The 21,095-nt window shown below is 35.0% G+C and overlaps 3 protein-coding genes across 5 annotated transcripts; all 3 read right to left on the reverse strand.

The window, feature by feature from the left end:
• Positions 1 to 1,604: 1,604 nt before the first annotated feature.
• On the reverse strand, positions 1,605 to 5,289 carry LOC127794178 (uncharacterized). Of its 3 annotated transcripts, none has more exons than XM_052325108.1 (4): positions 4,777 to 5,083; positions 4,036 to 4,381; positions 3,585 to 3,655; positions 1,605 to 3,489 (listed from the first exon to the last, which is right to left on the reverse strand). In XM_052325108.1, exons 1-4 carry the CDS (start codon positions 4,793 to 4,795, stop codon positions 3,473 to 3,475), a joined length of 453 nt encoding a protein of 150 aa, XP_052181068.1. In that variant the 5' UTR covers positions 4,796 to 5,083; the 3' UTR covers positions 1,605 to 3,472. The 3 variants fall into 3 exon arrangements, with proteins under 3 accessions (XP_052181068.1, XP_052181070.1, XP_052181069.1); XM_052325110.1 differs by lacking the exon at positions 4,777 to 5,083 and adding an exon at positions 5,092 to 5,289 and having other exon boundaries at positions 1,606 to 3,489; XM_052325109.1 differs by having other exon boundaries at positions 1,607 to 3,489; positions 4,648 to 4,787.
• Positions 5,290 to 11,011: 5,722 nt separating this feature from the next.
• LOC127795219 (early nodulin-93-like) lies at positions 11,012 to 12,867 on the reverse strand. The gene is made up of 4 exons (XM_052326757.1): positions 12,448 to 12,867; positions 11,707 to 11,768; positions 11,512 to 11,587; positions 11,012 to 11,380 (listed from the first exon to the last, which is right to left on the reverse strand). The coding sequence occupies exons 1-4, from the start codon at positions 12,536 to 12,538 to the stop codon at positions 11,274 to 11,276; spliced, it is 336 nt and encodes a 111-aa protein (XP_052182717.1). The 5' UTR covers positions 12,539 to 12,867; the 3' UTR covers positions 11,012 to 11,273.
• Positions 12,868 to 18,752: 5,885 nt separating this feature from the next.
• LOC127796002 (protein kinase PINOID 2) lies at positions 18,753 to 20,616 on the reverse strand. Its single transcript, XM_052328017.1, has 2 exons — positions 20,007 to 20,616; positions 18,753 to 19,859 (listed from the first exon to the last, which is right to left on the reverse strand). The coding sequence occupies exons 1-2, from the start codon at positions 20,558 to 20,560 to the stop codon at positions 18,986 to 18,988; spliced, it is 1,428 nt and encodes a 475-aa protein (XP_052183977.1). The 5' UTR covers positions 20,561 to 20,616; the 3' UTR covers positions 18,753 to 18,985.
• Positions 20,617 to 21,095: the final 479 nt, after the last annotated feature.

Below are 21,095 nucleotides of genomic sequence, written 5' to 3' on the forward strand. Positions count from 1 at the left end.
TCAAACTTCTTTGAAGTGTATTCACCTTCGTTATTAGTACGAAAACACTTCAAAGACTTTCATGTCTCTCTTTCTACCATAGTGTGAAATTTCTTAAAGTATTGAAGTATATGGTCTTTTGTTTTCAAAACATACACTCATACCTTTTGTGAAGTATTATCAATAAAAATAATAAAAAACTTATAACCACTAATAGTTTTCACCTCAATGAGACCACATACATCAGAGTAAACTAAATTAAGTATATTATCTTTTCTTTTAGAAGTGTTACTAAGAGAAACTCTATGCTTCTTGCCAATCAAACAATGATCACAAGAGTTTAAAGTCATACCTTTGGCAAAAGGAATGAGAGGCTTCTTTATCAAAATCTGCAACCCTTTCTCGTTCATATGAGCTTGCTATTGGTGCCACATGTCTGGCGAAGCACCATCTTCAACTGCATTTAAGTCACCATCAAATAATTTTAACATTTGAGTTCTGTACAGTGTACGAGAAATCATACCTCTAGCAACCACTATAGAACTCTTAGTGAGCCTCCATTTCCCATCACCAAAAACATTGTAATAACCTTTGTTATCAAGACGTTGGCAAGAAAGTAAATTGAAGTGTAAATTTGGTATATGACGTACATTATCCAAAATCAATATGCAACCAACATCAGTCTGCAAGCGAATAACACAGATTTCTACAATAGGAGTTGTACCACAATTAGCCATATTTACAACACCAAAATTTCTTGTTGTGTACTCAATAAAAAGGTATTTTCTAAGAGTGGAGTGGTTGGATGCTGTTGAGTCAAGAACCCATTAGACATAAGGATTTGACACAGTATCGCATTGCTCTTCTTCATAAGAAGCAACCATAAATTCTTTTTCCACATCTGTGACTCCAGCAATAATATCTTATGTTGACTTCTTTTTATTTTTCTCATCTTTTCGTTCCTTCTTCCAAGTCTTACAGTTTCTTTTTATATGACCCTCTTTTTGATAGTGATAGCAATTAACATTTCCTTTTATCTGCGACTTTCCTTTGGATTTATCGTGTGCCCCTTAGGACCTCTACTTTTACTTCTACCCTTGTTATTTGTGACAAGAGCATGTGACTCATCTGTACCTATAGCCTTTTGTTTGACCTCCTTATTGAGCAAACTATCTTCAACTATAAATACAGTCAATATCCCATTTGGAGCATAATCACTAAGAGATATCACCTCCCTAGAGTTTCCCAATATTTGACAATGAGTTTAAAAGAAACAATGCTTGCATTTGATCATACATCGTTACTTCCATAGTGGCCAACTGATTCACCAAATCCTGAAACTCACTCAAGTGTTCTGAAATAGATTGTCCATCCATGTATTTCACATTCACAAACTTGTTAATTGCAAAAGTTTTGTTCTGAATTGTTTTTCTCTCATAAAGCTTCTCTAATTTTTTTCACAATTGATAAGCATCTATTTTTGTACTGATATTTTTCCACAATTGAGAAGCATCTATTTCTGTACTGATATGGTGAAAAGCACTAGTCTCAACCCATTATCTCATAGTCCCCACTGCTTTCCTATATATGCATCTTTTCCCAATCTTCATTGGATTTTCCAACAGACTTGGTAGAACCAAGTTTGATAGGGTCAAATAAATCTTTGCAATAAAGATCTTCCATTTTCAACTTTCAACTTCCAAATTGAATAAGTAGAGGCATTTAATTTGATCATAATACTCACCTGTTAATCTATCTTAATTCACATAATTAATTTATGTTCAAATCGAACCAAACTTTGATATCAATTCTTGTGCTATTCACCACAAACAAAAATTAATTGTGCAAACTAAATATCAACCATGTGCAAATATTAAACACGAATAATAAACAGACACGAATATGGCTACAAGATTTTACATGAAAAACCCTTTAGTGTATAAGAAAAATCACGGCCCAAACTCCAAATCAAATTCACTATAAAAAAATCAAGTATAATAAGATCCCAAGTTTAATATCCAAACTCTAGATCGCTAATAATGGTGAATACAAAAAATTATTTCCCTAATAAATCCTTACAACTCTCTTGCCTAAAATCCAAAACTATAGAAAAATTCACTCCAAATAACTTTCACCTCGTACCTGATTTGTTTTTTTTTTTTTCTTCAGCCCAGTGAATTTACTGCCGCGGTTCCGTCTTTGCGTCGCACACAAGTTACTCTTTTTCAGTTTTTCATCTGCGCCGCACCACTGTTCTGCACCTTCAATTTGCAAACCTTGCATATATATATATATATATGTGTGTGTGTGTGTGTGTGTGTTCCACCGCCTCTCTTCTTCTTTAGTTTATTATTATTTTAATTCTTGGGCTGGACATCCAACTCCGACAATTTTTGCAGTGCGTAGGTGTTTTCCATCTCTATTTGTGTGTGCATAAATACTTGTTTTCTGCTTAGCATATCGGGAGAGGGCAGGGGCAGCAACATTCGGCTGTTGCTTTAATGGTGTTCTGAAGTTGATTTACAGAAGTCAAGAATTGACAAAGTTAAGCAAGCAATGGAGTATGGAACCGAATCCAATAATATCCATAGATAAAACCAGCATATATTCAACACGCACATTAAGTGACATAGAGATCCAAAAACGGCTAAAAGTTTTAGTCGATGCTAAGCTAACATGGAGTTCATTCCCAGATGATCGGTAGTGGCATTCAGTGGTCATGAAACCATGTTAACTGTGAATAAGGGTGACAATGCAGCAATATTTTTGTGATTGAACTGAAGGGGTAGAAGAAAAGTTGGATTCGATTTGACTCCATTTGAAGTTAGCATTGCATATGTGCGCATAAAGCAGAGTATCTGGAATCAGGTTCTTATCCACACAATTATATATGATTTATGCGCATTTGATGCCTAAAGGAACCATATTTTACTGCTTGGAAACAAGCTAGGGTATCTTTGAAGTGAACTGCCCAAAGAAGTTCTTTGAATCTCATATCTGATTCCTCCACAGTTCTGTCATTGTTCAATTGCGTCGGTTGAATAGATGACTGATCAATTGCTGGCCCTTGCTTTATCTATTTGAATTGCTTTCAAGGCTTCAGCAGCTTGGTTGACAGTTGAAATTGAAAAACCACCCCAAACTTTCATTAGTGGACCACCTCCCAAATTAGTATTGCAGTACAGAATTTTCAGCAATTGCCCAGAGAAAGAAGAAAATCTTACATTAATAAGCTCAAGAAATTTCATTTGCTTCACGTAGGAACATTTTGCACCATAAAACAAAGTTCAGAGCTCTTCCTGAAGTAAATACATGTTTATGCTTCCAAATGTAAGTCATCAACCATGAATGTGGGGCTTATTTAAGATAACTACGAGGGAAGAAACAGGGCGAGAAGAAGATGAAAAAGGCAGAAAATGATAGAAGGAGATGTTAGTGGAAGGTCGAAGCTGAAGTCAGAACATCTTGTAGCAGGTAGTGATCTTTGTTTGATTCAGTTCCCTGTGTCACCTGAAAAGAAAAAAGAAGATGAATATTTATTTGGCTATGCATTTCATTTACCAGATGGTTAGTAAAGCAAAAATAATGACTTGAAGATTGCTTACCAAGATCCCTTGTTGACCCGCACCTGAAACATTCTGCCCTGCTAGCATAGTTGTGCACTCCACACCCATATCTGCTCATATCCAACATCTCCTTGTATTAGATAAGAAATGGAAATGGAAATTCATGTTATCAGAATGCACTAGGATTAATGAAACTAAATTTTTATTATCTTGATCACTGCTATTTTACAAATTTGGATTCAACAGTCCAGTCTAGTACACCAGAAATATTATGTTCTGAAATTCATGTTATCTGAATGCAATAGGGATTAATGCAGCCATACTTTTATTGAGATCACTATTTATTTCCAAACTTGAATTTTTGAGTTTTTTTTTTTATTTGGTCTAGCACACTAGAAATACTATGTTCTGAAACATCCAGTGTCATGCTAGTTCGGCATTCTACAGTCAGCGAGGATCATGGCATCTGCTAAATTAAATCTGAACTAACCTAGTGCATATCCAATCTCCAGATTTCCAGCCGGGGAGGACCGTGGCATCGGATGGATGGCCACCGGGCGCCAGCATGCCTCCACCGAACCCACTATAATCGTCTTTAGTTGCACCACATCTATAGCAGATTGTTCGGCTTGCATAGTTGTGTGCTCCACAGTTCATGGCATTGCAGTACCAATCCCCTGCCAGGGGTTCTGTCCTGTTTAGTCCATAGGACGATACATCAGTCCCACCGCCAAACTTGGAGCAACTGCATCGTTGGCATGAGTCCCGCTTCTTGAAGTTGATGTGTTGGCATGAACTGCACACCCAATCTCCTTGCCTTATCATTTTGTTTATATCTGAAATTAATTAGAAACAAATAAAGCTATCATCATCACATTCAATTTTGAGGCAACAGAAACAAAACTGTCTTTCAAGCAGAACTAAGAGAAAGCCCATCTCATGCTAGACATAAGAAAGACAAATAGCTAGCTAGAACATAAGTCGTAGAGGCGGCTGTGATTTCAAACAATGGGGGCTCATCCGGAGCTGGAAGGTGAAAGGGTATAGGAAATTATGAAATCAAGATCTCAGAGATGATCTGAAATGCAGTAGAAAGGTTCACCTCGCCTAGATAGATGAAGAAATGAAGTGAACTATGGCAGCTCGGCTTAGCCGCAGTAAGATAAGAGAAGTAGCTAGCTCAAGGAATTGGTGATATTGGTGGATGGGCAGGCATGGTTTATATACATACTTGCTAAGGCCTCACTCATGCTGGGGCCCTGGATGTGCCTTCTCCATTGTTTGTGAGAGCTTCAGATTGTGTTTCCTCAATATGGGATTCCAAATTAAAAGCAGAAATTTCGGAGAGATTTAGATAAAACGTATAGCTCCTCTCTCCTGCATCATGCCATTTTGTTGGGCGGGGGGAGCTGTATGTATGTATGTACGTACGTATATATGGGAGTGCTTGTAAAGTAGCTAGTGAAGTAGTGTGAGTCCATGCAGAGAGAGAAGATATTTTCTCACAAACAAACAAATTAGCAAACGAACAACCAATAAGAAATACCCCTCTTTATATGATTCTCCAAGCTATATAGGATGATTGGAAAGGGAAAGAGAAGGCTCTGAATTATTATTGTTGAATTTGGTGCATATATATATAGAGAGAGCGAGATATATATATAGATATATCCATTTCTAGCAAGGCACTACATATAGATGTACTATTAGCTAGCTAGGCTAGCTATGGGAAGATAAACAGCATGCAGATGCAGCTGCTTTCAGAGATTTTTCATGGATGTCCCCCCATGATGTATGCATGGACGCGCGCGCGCACGTAAATTCTGTTGGTTCTACTTGCAGATGCAACCTTCCCGGGTAGGCGCGCACATGCAAATTGAGGTTAACTTAAAAAGGTAGAGAAACTAACCGTAGAACTTGTCCATGCCCCAGCGCCCGAATCAATTCCTTTTTTAATGCACAATCCATTGTCAAATTCTATTCTTCCACATTTGGATTCTTTCCAGCAATAATTCAAAAGCCAGCCGAATGAAGATTCACATCCAGTTGCATGCTTTGCGTTGCGTATATACATGTTTATTTTGACATCCCCTTCCTTCCCCACCCCTCCCCATCCTTTTCTTCATAAATCAATACGTATGTATGTCTGGCACAACGTTTTACTCGTCATAGAATGTCCCAGGAATATTTTCTTCCTATCTAGACAATGGATGCGGCGGGCTACGAGAGAGAGAGAGAGAGAGAGAATGGTTGGTATATGTTCTTCTAGCTAGGAACTATTTTTCAACTTGCTGTGATTTGAAGGCGTGAAAGGAAAATAATTATACTAAGAAGGCAGGTTTGAAGAACAAGTGTTCAATCACTGGTATTCAATCAAATTGATACGGATAGAAGATAGAAGATGCGCAGTACCAATCAAGCTGGCTAAATTACTATTAGAGTTTACTTGAAAGCTGGATGTCACAAATATCGAGTACAACTTAAGTTGCCATGTATATAGATCTATAAATATAATACACAAGTGACAATGAGCGAGAATGCATTGATCTTAAGTTACCAGGCAAGCATCAATGCTTGCGTGTTGGCCTATGATTCGATAAGGAAGAATCCCGATCATCCTCTTTTTTTCAGCCAGACATTGTTTGTGAAGAATATTCCACACACACGCGCGCGCATATATATATATTAAACCTCAGACAAAGCCTCCCCCAACTCTTTATTCTCGCTATCTCTACCTGTGACGGCTCTCTAAAGGGAGTAAATTCTCCTCAATAATACATCCAGAATCAACATCCTGATGGCTACAGCAAAAGTAGCCGTTGCTTTTCAATTCCTTCTATTATGCCCTTAATTTGCTGGCACTCCTCCCCTCTCTCTCTCTCTCTTTGTCTCTCCAGGAATTGTTATACGATCAGATCAGATGGAACTAGGAAATGGTGCCATATTCACGCAGGTTCTACATTTCCAGTGATTTCATCATTGCATTTTGTTTATCCTGCAGATCAGATAGAAATTAAGAACCCTTTTCTTTAATTTATTACAATATTAATAATTTGTACATCACTTTCTTATGTTTAATTTTTTTGCATTTCATATTTGTCTTTTTCATTGTTTCGAAACCAAAAATAAATAAAATCTTGAAATTAAGCGGCGCCACTATTTTGATGTAATTTTCATTTTTATATAAGAACTACTACATACTTCTGGAACCACTATTTTGTTGTTTGTTTACAGAGTTGGGAGAGTTTTTTGAGATAAATTTTCTAAAAATAGTTTCCAAAAGGCCTAGAGATTTACAAAGTAGCGAACGTTTGAAACCATATTATATAATCGAACCTACCTAGCCAAAAAATAAAAATAAAAATTCAAACTTTAGTTGAGAAACTAATTTGACCAGAAGGGTGACATTTATGGTGGAGTAATTAATATGTATCAATATCCTTACGAGAATTATAAGCTTTTGGGTTTCAATAGTCATTTTACCGGCCGTATTTGAAATAAGTAATTTTGTAGAAAACATTTAGATTTGAGTACAAATATCCACCTTAGATTTACATTAAAAAAAAAAATATTTTAAGATAAATTTTAATGTCACTTAAAATTCCTCTATTCAAAAATATAATCTAAATAAATTTTAAATAAAACGTAAGAATTAATCCCCCCCTGAATAGGCAGGAATATATTTCTGCAAACGAGAAACAAAACTAATGGCTAGCCTCCGAATCCCAACCTACTTTGCTAGGGGATTGCAATTCCAGTGTGATATTTGTCACACACACACACAATGTATGTATATATATATATATATATATATGCTCAATGATTGCATGAATGGACCAGAGAACTTAACATATTCCCTCTTTTTTTCTTTTTATTAATGGCATGACTTGAACACAAATTACGACTATACTATAAATATATATACGACTAGAAAATTTTAATATAAAAAATTTAAATTAAACACATATTTATAGACCTAATATGCATATCAAAAATTATATTCTAATAAGAAGATGAGGTATAAAAATAAATTTTCAATTATAAATAAAGTCTTAATTATAGTTAAATTTAACGTCTCAATCACTGTCAAAGTCAAATTTCAAATTACAATTACAATTAAATTTAAATTCCAAGTTACAATTGTAACAAACTCCGTCTTGACACGAAATTCAAATATAGAATTATTCATAATTCTTTTTTCCAACAAAATCATGAACAATTTATTTCTTTGATGAATATCAAACAAATTCACATAACAGGAAATACCAACTAAATTCACACAACGCTCACTGCAGTAGATATCTTTTGTTATATTCAAAGTATAAGTAACAAGATCAATCTCAACATATCTCTGTTGATCTTAACAACTCCACGTTCACTAGTGTAAATTCACTTTAATGACTAGACTTTCATCTAAATTTATCTATATCGAAATTACTTAACCTGCCATAATGAAAATCTAATAATTCAGTCCAATAATAGAATATCATACTTCAAAATAGCCATTGCGAAGGTCGGATGACCTCAAATAAGGTTAAATGATCGATAAATAAAACCCAATATAAAACATACTAGGATGGTAGATTTGGGCGACAAATTTGGATGGATCTAGGCGGGATAGATTTGGCGAGTTGGATTTGATTTGATAGGTTAGATCTGGGCTAAATCTAGGTTAGATGGCAGATCTAGGCAAAAGCTTGGAAAGCCGTGTTAATGATGGAAGATGAAAGAGGTTGAAAAAGGTTGATGATTGATGGCAGAGGGCTCGTCGATGGCGAACAACAAAGAGGAGAAGATGGAGTAAGCCAACCAACAACGAGGAAATAGGAAACTAAAACGGAACAAGGAGATGGCCAACAGTCTATGATAGTTGAAGAAGCCGAATTGGTCGGTCGGAGAAAACGCAGGAATGATGGCAAGCCAGGAGATGGTCAACCGTGGCTATGAACCCTAGTTGTGGAGGATGATGAAAAACTACAGATCCAACAATTGAGATCTGTCAAAAGTTAACAGTTTGTTCTCTTTGTTGTTTTCAAGTCGTTTTCTGTTTTTAGTTTTTCAAAACACCCAAAATGCATTTTCTTACCTATTTTCAAAAATACATTTTCCAAAATACAAAAATTATACACAAAACTCAAAACAACAAAAATGCGTTTTGGTCGTTTTCAACCAAAACCAACGAGTGAATCTAAAACACAGAAAACACCTATTCTCTTCCACCTCTCTTCTCCCTTCTCTTTCTCTTCAAGCTCAATCGCCACCACCATGCACGCCATCGCCATCATTGCCATCCATTGCCACCGCTACTGCCATCACTTACCACTATTTTCCATGCCTAGATCCACCACCCCCAGCCGTGCCCAAATCTTCTTGCCACAGCCACTGCTTGCCATTGCCCTCCACGCCTAGATTAGTCATTGTCTGTCACTCTTAGATTTGTTGTCCACGCTTGCCACCGCCACTGCCACCACCTTCTGCCATTTCTTCACCACCTTCCACGTTATGTAATATAGTTTTTTATTAATTTTTTCTTTTCAATCATTTTTTAAAATTTTGGATAAATCAATATTTTGCAATTTTATAATTTATAATTTTTTTAATATTTATGTTGGGGTAATCTAAATATCAAAATTAATGTCAAATTTTAATTTGTAGATAAAAAAAATTATTATGAAATTAATAGTTGAGTCAAATTAAAAATTACTTTAGAAAGTTTTTTGTAATTTTAATATATTATATATGATTAAATTATCAGTTATTTTTAATATTATATTTTAAATTCTTTAAATTAAATTTATAACTTATTAATCAATATTTATAATTTACTTTGAATTAAATTTCTTAAATAAAATATCATAGAATAACATTTTAAAAATTTGAAAAGAAAAACGTGTTTTCTAATTTTCTATTTTAAAAAATAATTTTTTAGATTGACAAAAAGAACGTATTTTTAAAAATTTCAAAACAGACATTCTCAATCCACAAAACTGAAAATAAATTCAAAATTAAAAACTGAAATACGAAAAGAACACCACCTAATGGTTTGATCCAACAACTCTGATACTAATTTGTTAGAATTTATGATCGAAAACAAATCACTATCAAACCATCAAATACACAAATAAACACAATATTTTAATAAAAAAACTCAAATTACAAAAAATATAGATAAAAGAAATAAAATATCATTATATGATATTACTAGGATAATAGTGATATAACTACAATAATTTAATAGTACTAAATACTTATTTATAAATTTAACACTCATATATATATATATATATATGAAATTATATTTTGATAAAAAATGAATCACGAAAATAAATCAAGATTTATAGATAAGTTTAAATCATAATCAAATTTGACATTCCAATCATAGTAAAATTTAAAATCAAAATCACAATCAAATTTAAATTCCCAAACACAAATATATCATTATCTTTATTTTTCTTTTTTCCTCGGTGAAAAGATTAGCCCGATTTCTCCCAGTCGACCTACAAGCTAGCAGCTGTTTAAACCTGCTTGAATTGAAAGAACACCAGTCAAGCACTTAATTAAGCCCTTTAGCTATATGGATAATCCTTGAGGCTTAACTTGTTTAGCTACATGTTATTTTAGATTAGTCATTAATTACTTGTTTACAAGATTCCATCGAAAGCTGAAAATTGCAACGTTTTATTGGCCCCGTTTGTTGCAGCTTAATTAAAGAAATTATAGCTTCTAGCTTTTTAGATTATAACTTCTAAAACTTAGAATAAGTTGTGAACCTGTTTGTTGCACCTTCTTAGAAGTTGTAGTTAAATAGTTGTGGTGTTTAATATCATAAGTTGTAAAATAACTTATTTTTGTATAATTATCCATAATACCCTTAGTAGTTATAGAATGATAATTTAAAAATTAATTAGTATATATATATATATATAAAAATTTTAAGTATTATAAAAAAATTAATTAGAGTATAGAGAGAGAGAAAGATGGTGAGAGAGAAGAAGAGATCTGAAAATGGAGATGGCGATGGAGAAAAAAAATCTATGATTGCGTAGACAAGAGGGTAATTCTTTGTTAAAAATAAGGGCAAAATTGTCAAAAAAATATAATTATTTAAGCAAAAGTTGTAAAAACTAAGATATCCCATCTTTGAAAAAGCTAGCTTCTACCCCTTATAAAAGTTAATAGAAGCTATAAGTTAGAATTTCATAAGTTGAAACAAACACTACATCTCAACTTTTTTAAAACTAGAAACTAAAAGTTACAACTTTTAAAGTGTAACAAACAGAGGAGGCCCATTAATTTTCTAACAACCAATTTAATATAAATGTAATTAAAGAATAATACTGAAAGGGTTGATAGTCACTAAACTCATTGGTAAGAGAAATACCCAGATCGGCTAAGCTGGATCATCAAGAATAATAGCTCGCAGACACAGCCTCCCATAGACGGCCCCATATGCATGCAAGAGGAAATATTTGAATCTTCTCGTCATTAGTTTAATTTACTTGCTATCTTCCATAATACACTTTCATGCCTTGATGTAATCTTCCTCAAGGTTGCAGGATAGACATTGATATGCGCTTGCTTGCTTGCTTGTATATATATATATATATATAGATACACCAAAACAGATGCCAATAAACTCCAAATCTTATTTCTTTAATATTAATACATGCGGTAAGAGCTTGGCTAAGATACAAAGAAAGTTTAGAGGAATGCTAGTTAATTAACTAATTAGATCTTGGTATCAAAGCCAGAGGCTGAGCCTTGTTTGAAGGAGTTTCTCCTTGCTGATGCCAGGACGGTCTTGTCAGCCACTATGAAATATGCTGCTCCTGCCACTGCCAACGCACCAAAAATTAATTTCACCATTATTAACCAAGAGAAGAATTATAAAATAAGAAAAGGATTACAAATGGGTAAATTGAGAAGTGAATAAGTTTATAATTAATTAAATTAAACTAAATTAAACCTGTGGAAATGATAAGAGCTTGGGCAGTGTGGTTCAGATTGGCTTTGGCCCATGGCAGCATCCTCACACTGGCTAACTGCGTGTCAAAAGCTTTTATTTTCAGTTAATTTAAACTTATAAGTGATTGATGATGATGTACATTTACCTACACAGACACACATATATGTAAAAGAAAGAAAGGAGAAATCGGCCTACAGTGGGAATAGCAGTTGCAATGGTAGCAACCGCAGCGGCCTTGGCTCCTGCGATAACGCCCTCTGCAGATGAAATTAAAAAGTAAAAAGGTTAAGAGCACCACTAGATATAAAAATAATTAGTGTCAAGCACCACTAGATCTGATATCATGATGGCCTGCAAATCATGAATCTTGATCGTGTTAGAGCTTTTCTTTTTCATTTATTTATTTTCACTTCTTTCTGTCAGTAGTAAAGTAGCTTTCTTTCTGTACAAAACCAAAATCGTCCTCAAGTATAAAAAACAAATAAAGTGATTATCTTTTAAAATAAAGCCTCTACGGTGCCATCATATTGAACCATCAAAACACCAAATCTTCATGAAATAGTAAACACCACCGAGATTCGAGAGCAGAGGCTGTGATCTCATTGTTACGTGGGGTAAATGAAATATCATTTAGTCTATATGTAACAGCGACAGTATTTTTGTTATGAGCTTTTTGTATAATTTTTTGTATTTTGTGAAATTACATATTCTTCTTAGAATAACACATGGGCAATATGAGAGCTGAGCCAAATTAATTTTAACTAAACCACCAAAAATCACTAATGATGATCATCAGTTATCAGATATATAGATATATATATATGTACACATCTATTGATGAAGAAATCATGGTTCTGAAATCTGAGCTCAAAATAAAAAGAAACAAAGAAAGAAAAACCAGAAATAATTAAGAAAAAGGGAAGATTCATATTTCACCATGAGAGCAACGCTTGGCCATGGCCAGCTTCTGGTCCAATGAAGAAAGGCTGCTTCTTTCAAGAGGAGACTGAGCCACATTCTTCGACATTATTGCAGATACAGGAAAACCAAACTACAAAGTAGTAGTTGACGAGGAGAAATAGCTTAACAAGGTGGTTCAAAAATGGGGATTAGAAAGATCCGAGACAATTAAAAGCTCTGAATGCACTGAGTTTGAGCTTGATTGCTGGCTGCGTCTGGGTATTCAATTTATAGAGAGAGGCAGAGAGAGAGAGAGCCCCAGGTCTTGGGGATGGAGTAGATGGTTTTCTGAAAGATGATTTCTTTAGGCATCAGCAGTCACCTGTTTTCAGTTACCCACCTTGGTTTTTGCCATGGTGATGTCGGTTGATTCTCAGTTTCTCACCGCTTTCATTGTCTTCCCATAATGCCCCCCAACCCCAATCCACCATCACTATTATATGTATATAAATGCATGTTTTTTGTAATTTCATCATTATTCATGGCTGTTAATTGAACTTATCAACGAGATCCAGATATCGAGGACTTCACCAGCTACGTACCTACCATCTCTAATCAACATTTTACTATCAATTACAAGATTTACGGGCCCACTGTTGAAAAAATATATAGTCTCACGAAAATAAGAGTTCTATTTATTTATTTATTTTTTAGTTGTCATCTCCACCGTGAGAGGTCTGAGATAGTAAATAACCCTAAAACAGAGGGCATTTAGCTGCGAATCAGCTCACCAGAATCTCACCCTATCCACATATTTCTATTTTCACCAACCTAGATTCCGTAAAATTAAAATCAGACTTCTTTCTTCCTTTAATTTAATTTAGTTGAAAAGGAAAAGAAAACCAGTCCTTGCATCACCGTACGTGCAGTAGGCAGTGGAAGCCAACGGTTTTGGCACAAAACTTCGGAACCATGGGCGACCCTCCTCTAATCTATGTGATGTTGGGTTGTTGGATCGAGTACAGGCCTTCCAAAGGCCGTTTGATTAAGACACGTGTTTCAGATCAAGGGACGAGATTCCACGTGTACCGACAGGTAGCACGGAACACCACCCCATGTTTCGATGTTTAACTTTAGTTCATGGTTTGCCCGAGTCCAAAGTGGGCGGGCAGGCAGAGGCAGTCAGTGATGGTTTTGGACGAATCCAACTGCTCAGAGTAACCCACCCCATTCATGTATCTTCTATAAGTAGCATTTATTAATTATGTAAACATAAGTTGAATCATCTCTCTCTCTCTCTCCATTATCTCGGTGGAATTGTTCTGTTGTAATGTCTAAATATTTAATCCTTCACTGTTTCTTTCTTTTTATTAATTTTTTTTGCTAAAGACCTATTTTAGTGATATTATAGGCTCTGGTTTCCTTTGAATTCGTAAATTTTATAATATTTTAAAAAATATTTTAGAAAAATCCGTCCGTTCTTCTTCTTACAACACAGAAGAACCGACGAGAATAAGGATCCCTTATGTGCAATCTGGTACCTGAGGATAAGGATTCCTGATTCTTGGAACTGGTGGATCTCACCATTCACATAGTAATAATATAGGATATAAAAAATAAAACTTGAAAAAGTTCAGGCCCAACCAAGCATCTCAAACGGGCCGGGCCGGGCCGTTACATTGGTACATTCTCCGCCAGAGGGCTTTTTGGCCCACAACACATAAACCCCTTTGGACGGGCTTAGGCTACAGATTAACTTAAGAAACTTATTAAGTTTTTCAATTAATTATTTTTAATTTTTAAAGAATGACAAAATTAAAAACATTAGTTAAAAATGGGCCGCGCACAAACGCAGCGGCACAGCCCTAGAATTTAGAATCAAGTTGCTAAAGTCCACCTTCCACATCAACAAAACATTACCCAACTAAAAACATTAATAATGCATTAATAATTATCTTTAATTAAATAATATTTAATTATTCAACAATTATCTCCTAAGTAAAATTAAACTTATTCAACAATATTTAATCATTTATGCAAAAATATTAAAGAATAATTTATCACCCAAACGATTTTTTTTTTCATTCCCACCAAAACATTAAAATGAACTTTACTAAATATAGGAACAATAGATAATATTTAATAAATATAATTTTAAAACTCCTCCAACAGTTGAACAACAACCAATAAACATATCAGATTCCAAACCCAGAACTCATTGGAATTACCATTCAAGGGCTTCCTAGTAGGGCTCGATCAACATGTTAATCTGCTCACTAGCTAGACGGCTTGGAGTTCTATTTTCAAAACTCAAAGTTGCCTTCTTACCCTATTAGCTAGTTAACATGAGTTCGGGGAGTGTTAGCATGATTTGTGTAAATTAGCATATAATAAATTTGGATGAATTACTCTCGAAATTCTCATCCTATTAATTAATTACTGCTGGCAAAATATGACATATTTTGCACATGCAGCGTTTGTTCAGCTATGGCACAGTTAGTTTGCAGCCTTGCTAAGAAGAATCAAATTGATATGTTTATTAGCAATTACAAACTTTAATTCACTCTAGTTGATCCTGTTAATTTTTGGTTAGATGATTTAATGTGCATTTTTAATTTCCTACTCAGTACACTCCACATTTACTCAATGCCGGCTATTCAGATAATAATAATTATGAGATCCTCATCATTAAAAAAAAAAAGAAAAAGAAAAAGTTCAAAAGGTATATATATATATATATATATATATATCAAAATTAATTATTGTCACTGCCCTCCATCTCCAATTGCATTTTAGAGTAGAAGGAAGACCGGAAGGAAAAGGCAATATTAGTGAGAAAAAGAAAAAAGGAAAGGCAATTAATTAATGTTGGCGCGAAGCTATAACTAACGGCCATGAAGTCTAACCTAATTAAGTTTCAAGGCCATGGTTTTTGAAAACAATTATTAGATATGGATTTGTAAGGAGGTAGTTGTGGGACTATATATATATATATTCCACTACGTACCTCCTTAGAAATCCATGATGATGATTTGAATCATGATTCATGATGCAAAAACAATGATCAGAATTTATGCAAATATGATCGATGATGATGATTTGAATCATGATTCATGATGCAAAAACTTGGGCTTTTCTGCATAATGATTCCAGACTACCCAAATACTTAGGCTTTTCTGGGTTTGAATCCCAAAAGTGGTTCAACATTCACGGCAAAAGAAAATCAAAAGAACAAACAATACATACATACACACATATATATATATAATTAGAATTAGAAGCTTCCCAATTTGCTTATTATGGTAGTTGAACAATGAGGGGTGAGGCGATGACTTGCAGATATATTGTGGCTTTGTGAAGAGAGCCCACTGAAATCCCGTGAATAACAGGAAGCACTGGAATAGCGGTTGGAAGGTTCGGACATATATTCTAATTTTTTGGAATAAGTTTGGGCAAATTTTAGTGGGATTTAGTAAATTTTTAATTTTAAATTTAATAATATCATTTAATATTTATTTTAATCAATCATAGGTACGAAAAGATTTCTTGTAATTATTTCTGGAAAGAAGTAACAATGTCGAGCTTTTATTTTTTAATTAATTAGGTAAAAATTTAAGAAAAATTAAGCTTTTGGCAGTGATATCTTATCATAATACACACGTAAAAAGAGTTTTCGTAGGTTCAATATTACTTTATTAAGGTCCATGTTATTTACCGCATAAAGTTGATAATAATTAATATAAGTTATCGGTTCCTCTATGAATCACTCATTTTATGCTTTTATTATATGTGATAAGTTGTATTTTTATTTTTTAATAAAATATACTAGCTAATTATTGGTATCTTATTTTCTTGACTTAAATACTTTTATTGATTGGTAATGTTTTTCGAAAAATAATTTACATTTATCACCAATTAAACAAATAGAGGGTTTAAATATTAAAAGATAAAATATAGCAAATATATTTAATCTAAAAACAATGTATATTTCATGTGCACAAAATAGAAAAACGTATTCTTGCTGTTTTGAGGTATATTACACCTTTTGTGCCCTAATTAATTAAACACCTAATTGGTTCATTTATTTTAACACTAATAAGTAAAAAAGGTGTTTAGGGCATAGGATAAATATGTAATAAATACATTTTATCTTGTATCTTAATTTAGAGATATATATATATAATAGAATAGAAAACTCTTAACCATGTATTTTTATTTTGAGGTTCTACAGTTATTTTGCCATGTTCAATCTCGGAGGGTTTTTTCGAACAAGTGCTTGCGTAGTCTTAATTGTTTGTCTGGTAATTATCCAACCAATTCTATCAACTCAATGAGTTCAGAACCTGCCAATATACAAGCTTTATAAATTTATTGATACAAATACAAATATTAATTTGAAGCATGAACAATGTTTTAGAAGATTTTTTTCTCTAGTAGTACTCTTAACATTAAAAGAGTTTTTGGCCCGGGACTCTTTTTGTACGTGTATTTCAAAGAAAGAAATTAAAAACGAGTCATAATTAATATGATTAATTAGGATTCGGGATTAACTCGTGTATCGATGTCACTCTTTTGGTGTTTTAGAATTCTTTTCCTACCACTCGAATCATCACTTGATGGTCATTTTCTTTCTTTCTCTCTTTTCTTTTTTCTTTTTTTGTCTTTTTGTTTGTCTTTCTGAAAACAGTCTGCTTTGATGGTTATTTTCACAACTTGATTTGGAATTATAAACTCATAATAATACAACTACGTACGTACAGTCTACAGATCAGGTCTAGAGGTTTATATATATAATTAAAAGAACCAAAACAATATATATTCGATTTATTAAATATATATAGTTGGGTCATCATCACCAGTAGTAACACCGATCATGATGAGCAAAGATACCGATGGATGTGGCCTTGGCTTTTTATGGGAGTTGGAGTGCAGGGCAGGGTGGGCCGTAGCGCAAAGTTGGTTCTTCCGCATGCAAATGTAAAGCTAACAGTCACAGTCCAATGTCCACCAATTCAATGCCCCTTGTGTCCCCGTACAGTATCTAATCTCTCTATCTCTTCCTTTTCCAGGCCTTCTCTTCACCAATTTCTCTCTTCTGCTGATACACAATACACAATATATATGATGAAATCATTCCATGTACCACTATTCTCACTAATTTCTCTATTCACTTTTGACATTTTATAACATTTCATCCTCATCAATTTTATCTTTCTTCCTTCCTTGCATTCCTTTCAAATTACCCCTAAATCAAGACGAAATATTGACCCCTTAATTTAAATCTACTTGGAACAATAAGGAAAACTCTTTAATTTGGTCTATCTTTGTTACATAAACTCAACTCGAATGCTATTCATATGCTAGTGGGAGGAGAGAAACAATCGTATTTAATTTTAGCAGTGAGACATGAATCGATGACCCTAATGATAGATCATATATTTGAGTTAGTTTGGGCCCCCTTTTTTTTAATACTTGTGAGATTAGAGTTACCTAGTGTTTATGTTAAAGGTAGTTTGCTTTCAATTTTATTTGGACATGCCCCGACTTAGGTCCACATATTTAACTTTGATATTATATATATATATAAATATATTTTGTTTAATGTCATTATTACTTACCAAAAAGGAAAATGACAAATTAGAATCTAGTTATGGATCGACCCATATTCATATACAGTACACACTTGGGCTTGCATTTGGGAACGGTCTTTGTGAATGGTGGAAGAGAAAGAGAAAGAGAAAGAGAAAGAGAAAGCAAGGAGGGGAAGCATGATGGCTGGTTTTGTGCTTGCTCTTTAGTCAGTAAAAAAGTACATATGGAAGTGTGGAGATGAAAGTACCCAGATGAATAAAAGGCACAGCCAGCGACAAAATAACAAAAAGAAAATTCAATCGACTTTTCTAATTTAATTACTATTTTTTCCATCATTTGATGAACGTAATAATGGTGATCACATGAGTCCGTGAGCTCTCATAAGAAAAACATGCAAGCAATTATGAGCTGCCGCCCCCTTTACACGTATCTATATACCCACACAGACATTATTCTATTGATCTTAAATTTAATCTGTATTCAAATTCTTATACAAAACATATTATAATATCATAATAATTTTGCATTCAATTTAGCATTACCCTTTAAGAGAAAAGTGATATTCAAACAGCATAGAATTTCACGAATGTAGAGAGAGAGAGAGAGAGAGAACAGAATTTAAATTAAGTAACATATATATATATATTCATGTCATAATTAATCTTACAGGAATAATGAAAACAGGATGCATGCTTGTTAATTAACTGGCTAATCATACATTATCAGAATCTTTCTCCATAGCCAAGGAAGAAGAGAGGAAGACCATCAGAGTTGAGTGGTGGATAGTTGAGTTACACACTTCAAATTTTTGAGTTCGAATTTAGTAAATCTTAATTACTTTTTCATTACATCCTAAATTATATGACCTTAGTCACCAATAACAGAAACAAAGAAAAGGAAACAGCTCTTTGTTTAGTGTCATGGACGTACGATTGTATTTGCCTCTTCCTGTTAATCAACTAATTAAACCCTTTATTTACAATCAAAAGTAGTCAAAGTGACGGGGAATCTGATACGGTGCTTCTATTTCCTTTTTGCTTAGCTTTGGCAATACAGCTCTACTACTACTACTCCTCGCCTTGTGCCGATCACCGGGAACTTCGGGCGGCCTCACCGACCTTATCAAAGCCCAATTCATACCCTTGAAGAACTCATGGCTCTTGATCTCAGTCGAGCCCTTCGAGCTCCCGATTCTCTTCTTGGGATTCTTCACGAGCAGCTTGCTTACAAGATCCTGAACTTTCACCAGTTCTTCGTACTCCTTGCTGCTACTCACCCCCATTCTCGGAAAGCTCACCGGCTGCTTCAATATGTTAATCAAAGTCCTCTCGTTATTCTCTCCTTTGAACGGCGTCTTCCCGTACAGAAGCTCGAACAAAAACACCCCAAGCGTCCACCAGTCGACTGCGCTCCCGTGGCCTTGCCCGGAGATCACCTCCGGCGCCAGATACTCGTGAGTTCCGACGAATGATTTTGACCGGGCGTCGATCGGCTCGGCCACCAATTCTGGGCTGTAGTCTTGAAGATAAGCCTGTGTTGTTGCGATATTTGTGTTGATGGAAGCTCGGCATGGTGATCTTTTGGTGGAAGATGAGAAACAAGAGAGAACAGGCTGCATTGGCGTGGCGCAAGAAGGTGTTAAGCAGCCGTCATTCTTGGGATCGTTTGGTTCTGTAATGTCAGCTTTCCGGCGAATGACCTTTGGAACAACTTCGCATTTGAGTGACAGATCGAAATCCGAAAGCATGATGTGGCCGTCTTCTCGAACAAGCACGTTTTCTGGCTTTAGGTCTCTGTAAACGATGCCCATCATGTGGAGATACTCTAGGGCTAAGAGCGTTTCTGCTGCATAAAACCTTTTCATTTTCATAACATGAGAGTTAATTAGCCTTCAAGCAACACAGTCAACATTTTCATGCAATTAATCTATGGCATGCCTAGATAATAAAACAAAACGAATAAATAATCTCTGTTAAACGTGGAATCAGAGAGCTTAAACTTACTTAGCAGACGAAAGGCTGAAGCGTTTCGTCGGCTGCCGTAGCCGGGCGGCATACAAGTCCCCGCCGGGACAGAACTCGGTGACCAGGCAAGAGTAGTGGGAAGCATCAAACTCGGCGTACAAAGTCGGGAGAAATGGGTGATCAAGCATGCCCAGAATCTCCTTCTCCGTCTCCGACCTCTGCAGCTTGTTTCTTATAGCGAGAGCTTCCCTGTCCACCACTTTCATGGCATAGAAACACTGGGGCAGCCCCACCACTGGGTTCCTTATCTGGCAGAGGTAGACGTTGCCGATGTCGCCGCTGCCAAGTCGGTGGAGCAGGCGGAAGTGCTCGAGGCCGACGCGGCCTTTCTCGCATTGGAGCCGGCGAATGGCTTCCCAGGCGGCCTGGTTGGTCTTGTGGGGTTTGGAGAAGAAGGCATCGCCGGCGGAGATAGAGCTGCGGCGGCTGCTGAAGCTGAGGTTGCTCATCCAGCTGCGGCTGCAGGAGTCCGGCACCGTGATGGAGGAGCAGCTGCTGTCATAGTCGGATTCATCACGGGCTATGGATGCCATGATGATGGCTTGGGGAAAACTGTGTTGCTTGGATTGGATTGCTTTCTCTCAGGCTTTATATATATAACCCAGGCTTTATGGGCATTAACATCATGAATAAATATAAATATTTTGTACAACGACCAGCAAAAGTTGCAAAGTGCTATTTATTTTATTTTATTTAAATTAAAGATGGTCACAGATTGAAAAAGGATTATTTCTTCCCAGGAAGACTCTAATTAACAGCTACGGGGCCTTAACCAATTAATATCTCCAAAACGTATTCTCATATAATTACATGGGAATTACTACATTTTCCTACTGGGAGAAGTGCTCAAACTCGTTAACTTGGCTTAGAGGAAGATTCTTTTTTGGAAGTAATTAATGTTGAGAGAGAGAGAGAGAGAGTGTGTGTGTGCCATTTTAAAAGTCCGATTAGATTATATATATATATATATATTAGGGTTTCTTCTTTTTTATCTTTATTTCTTCTATCTTTTTCAAAAAAAAATAAAATCTAAAAACAAAAATGAATTGAACAAGTAATAAACACAAG

This window comes from Diospyros lotus, chromosome 2 (assembly GCF_014633365.1).
Source record: "Diospyros lotus cultivar Yz01 chromosome 2, ASM1463336v1, whole genome shotgun sequence".
Taxonomy (NCBI): Eukaryota; Viridiplantae; Streptophyta; class Magnoliopsida; order Ericales; family Ebenaceae; genus Diospyros; species Diospyros lotus.

Excerpts from the sequence above, each read along its gene's own strand:
- LOC127795219 (XM_052326757.1), bottom strand. The coding sequence starts at position 12,538 with ATGTCGAAGAATGTGGCTCAGTCTCCTCTTGAAAGAAGCAGCCTTTCT. Across the intron at positions 11,769-12,447 it reads GGCCAAGCGTTGCTCTCATG|AGGGCGTTATCGCAGGAGCC; the intron begins GTGAAATATGAA and ends TTTCATCTGCAG. Across the intron at positions 11,588-11,706 it reads TTGCAACTGCTATTCCCACT|TTAGCCAGTGTGAGGATGCT; the intron begins GTAGGCCGATTT and ends TTTGACACGCAG.
- LOC127796002 (XM_052328017.1), bottom strand. The coding sequence starts at position 20,560 with ATGGCATCCATAGCCCGTGATGAATCCGACTATGACAGCAGCTGCTCC. Across the intron at positions 19,860-20,006 it reads TTCAGCCTTTCGTCTGCTAA|GTTTTATGCAGCAGAAACGC; the intron begins GTAAGTTTAAGC and ends GAAAATGAAAAG.
- LOC127794178 (XM_052325108.1), bottom strand. Across the intron at positions 3,656-4,035 it reads GGAGATTGGATATGCACTAG|ATATGGGTGTGGAGTGCACA; the intron begins GTTAGTTCAGAT and ends GGATATGAGCAG.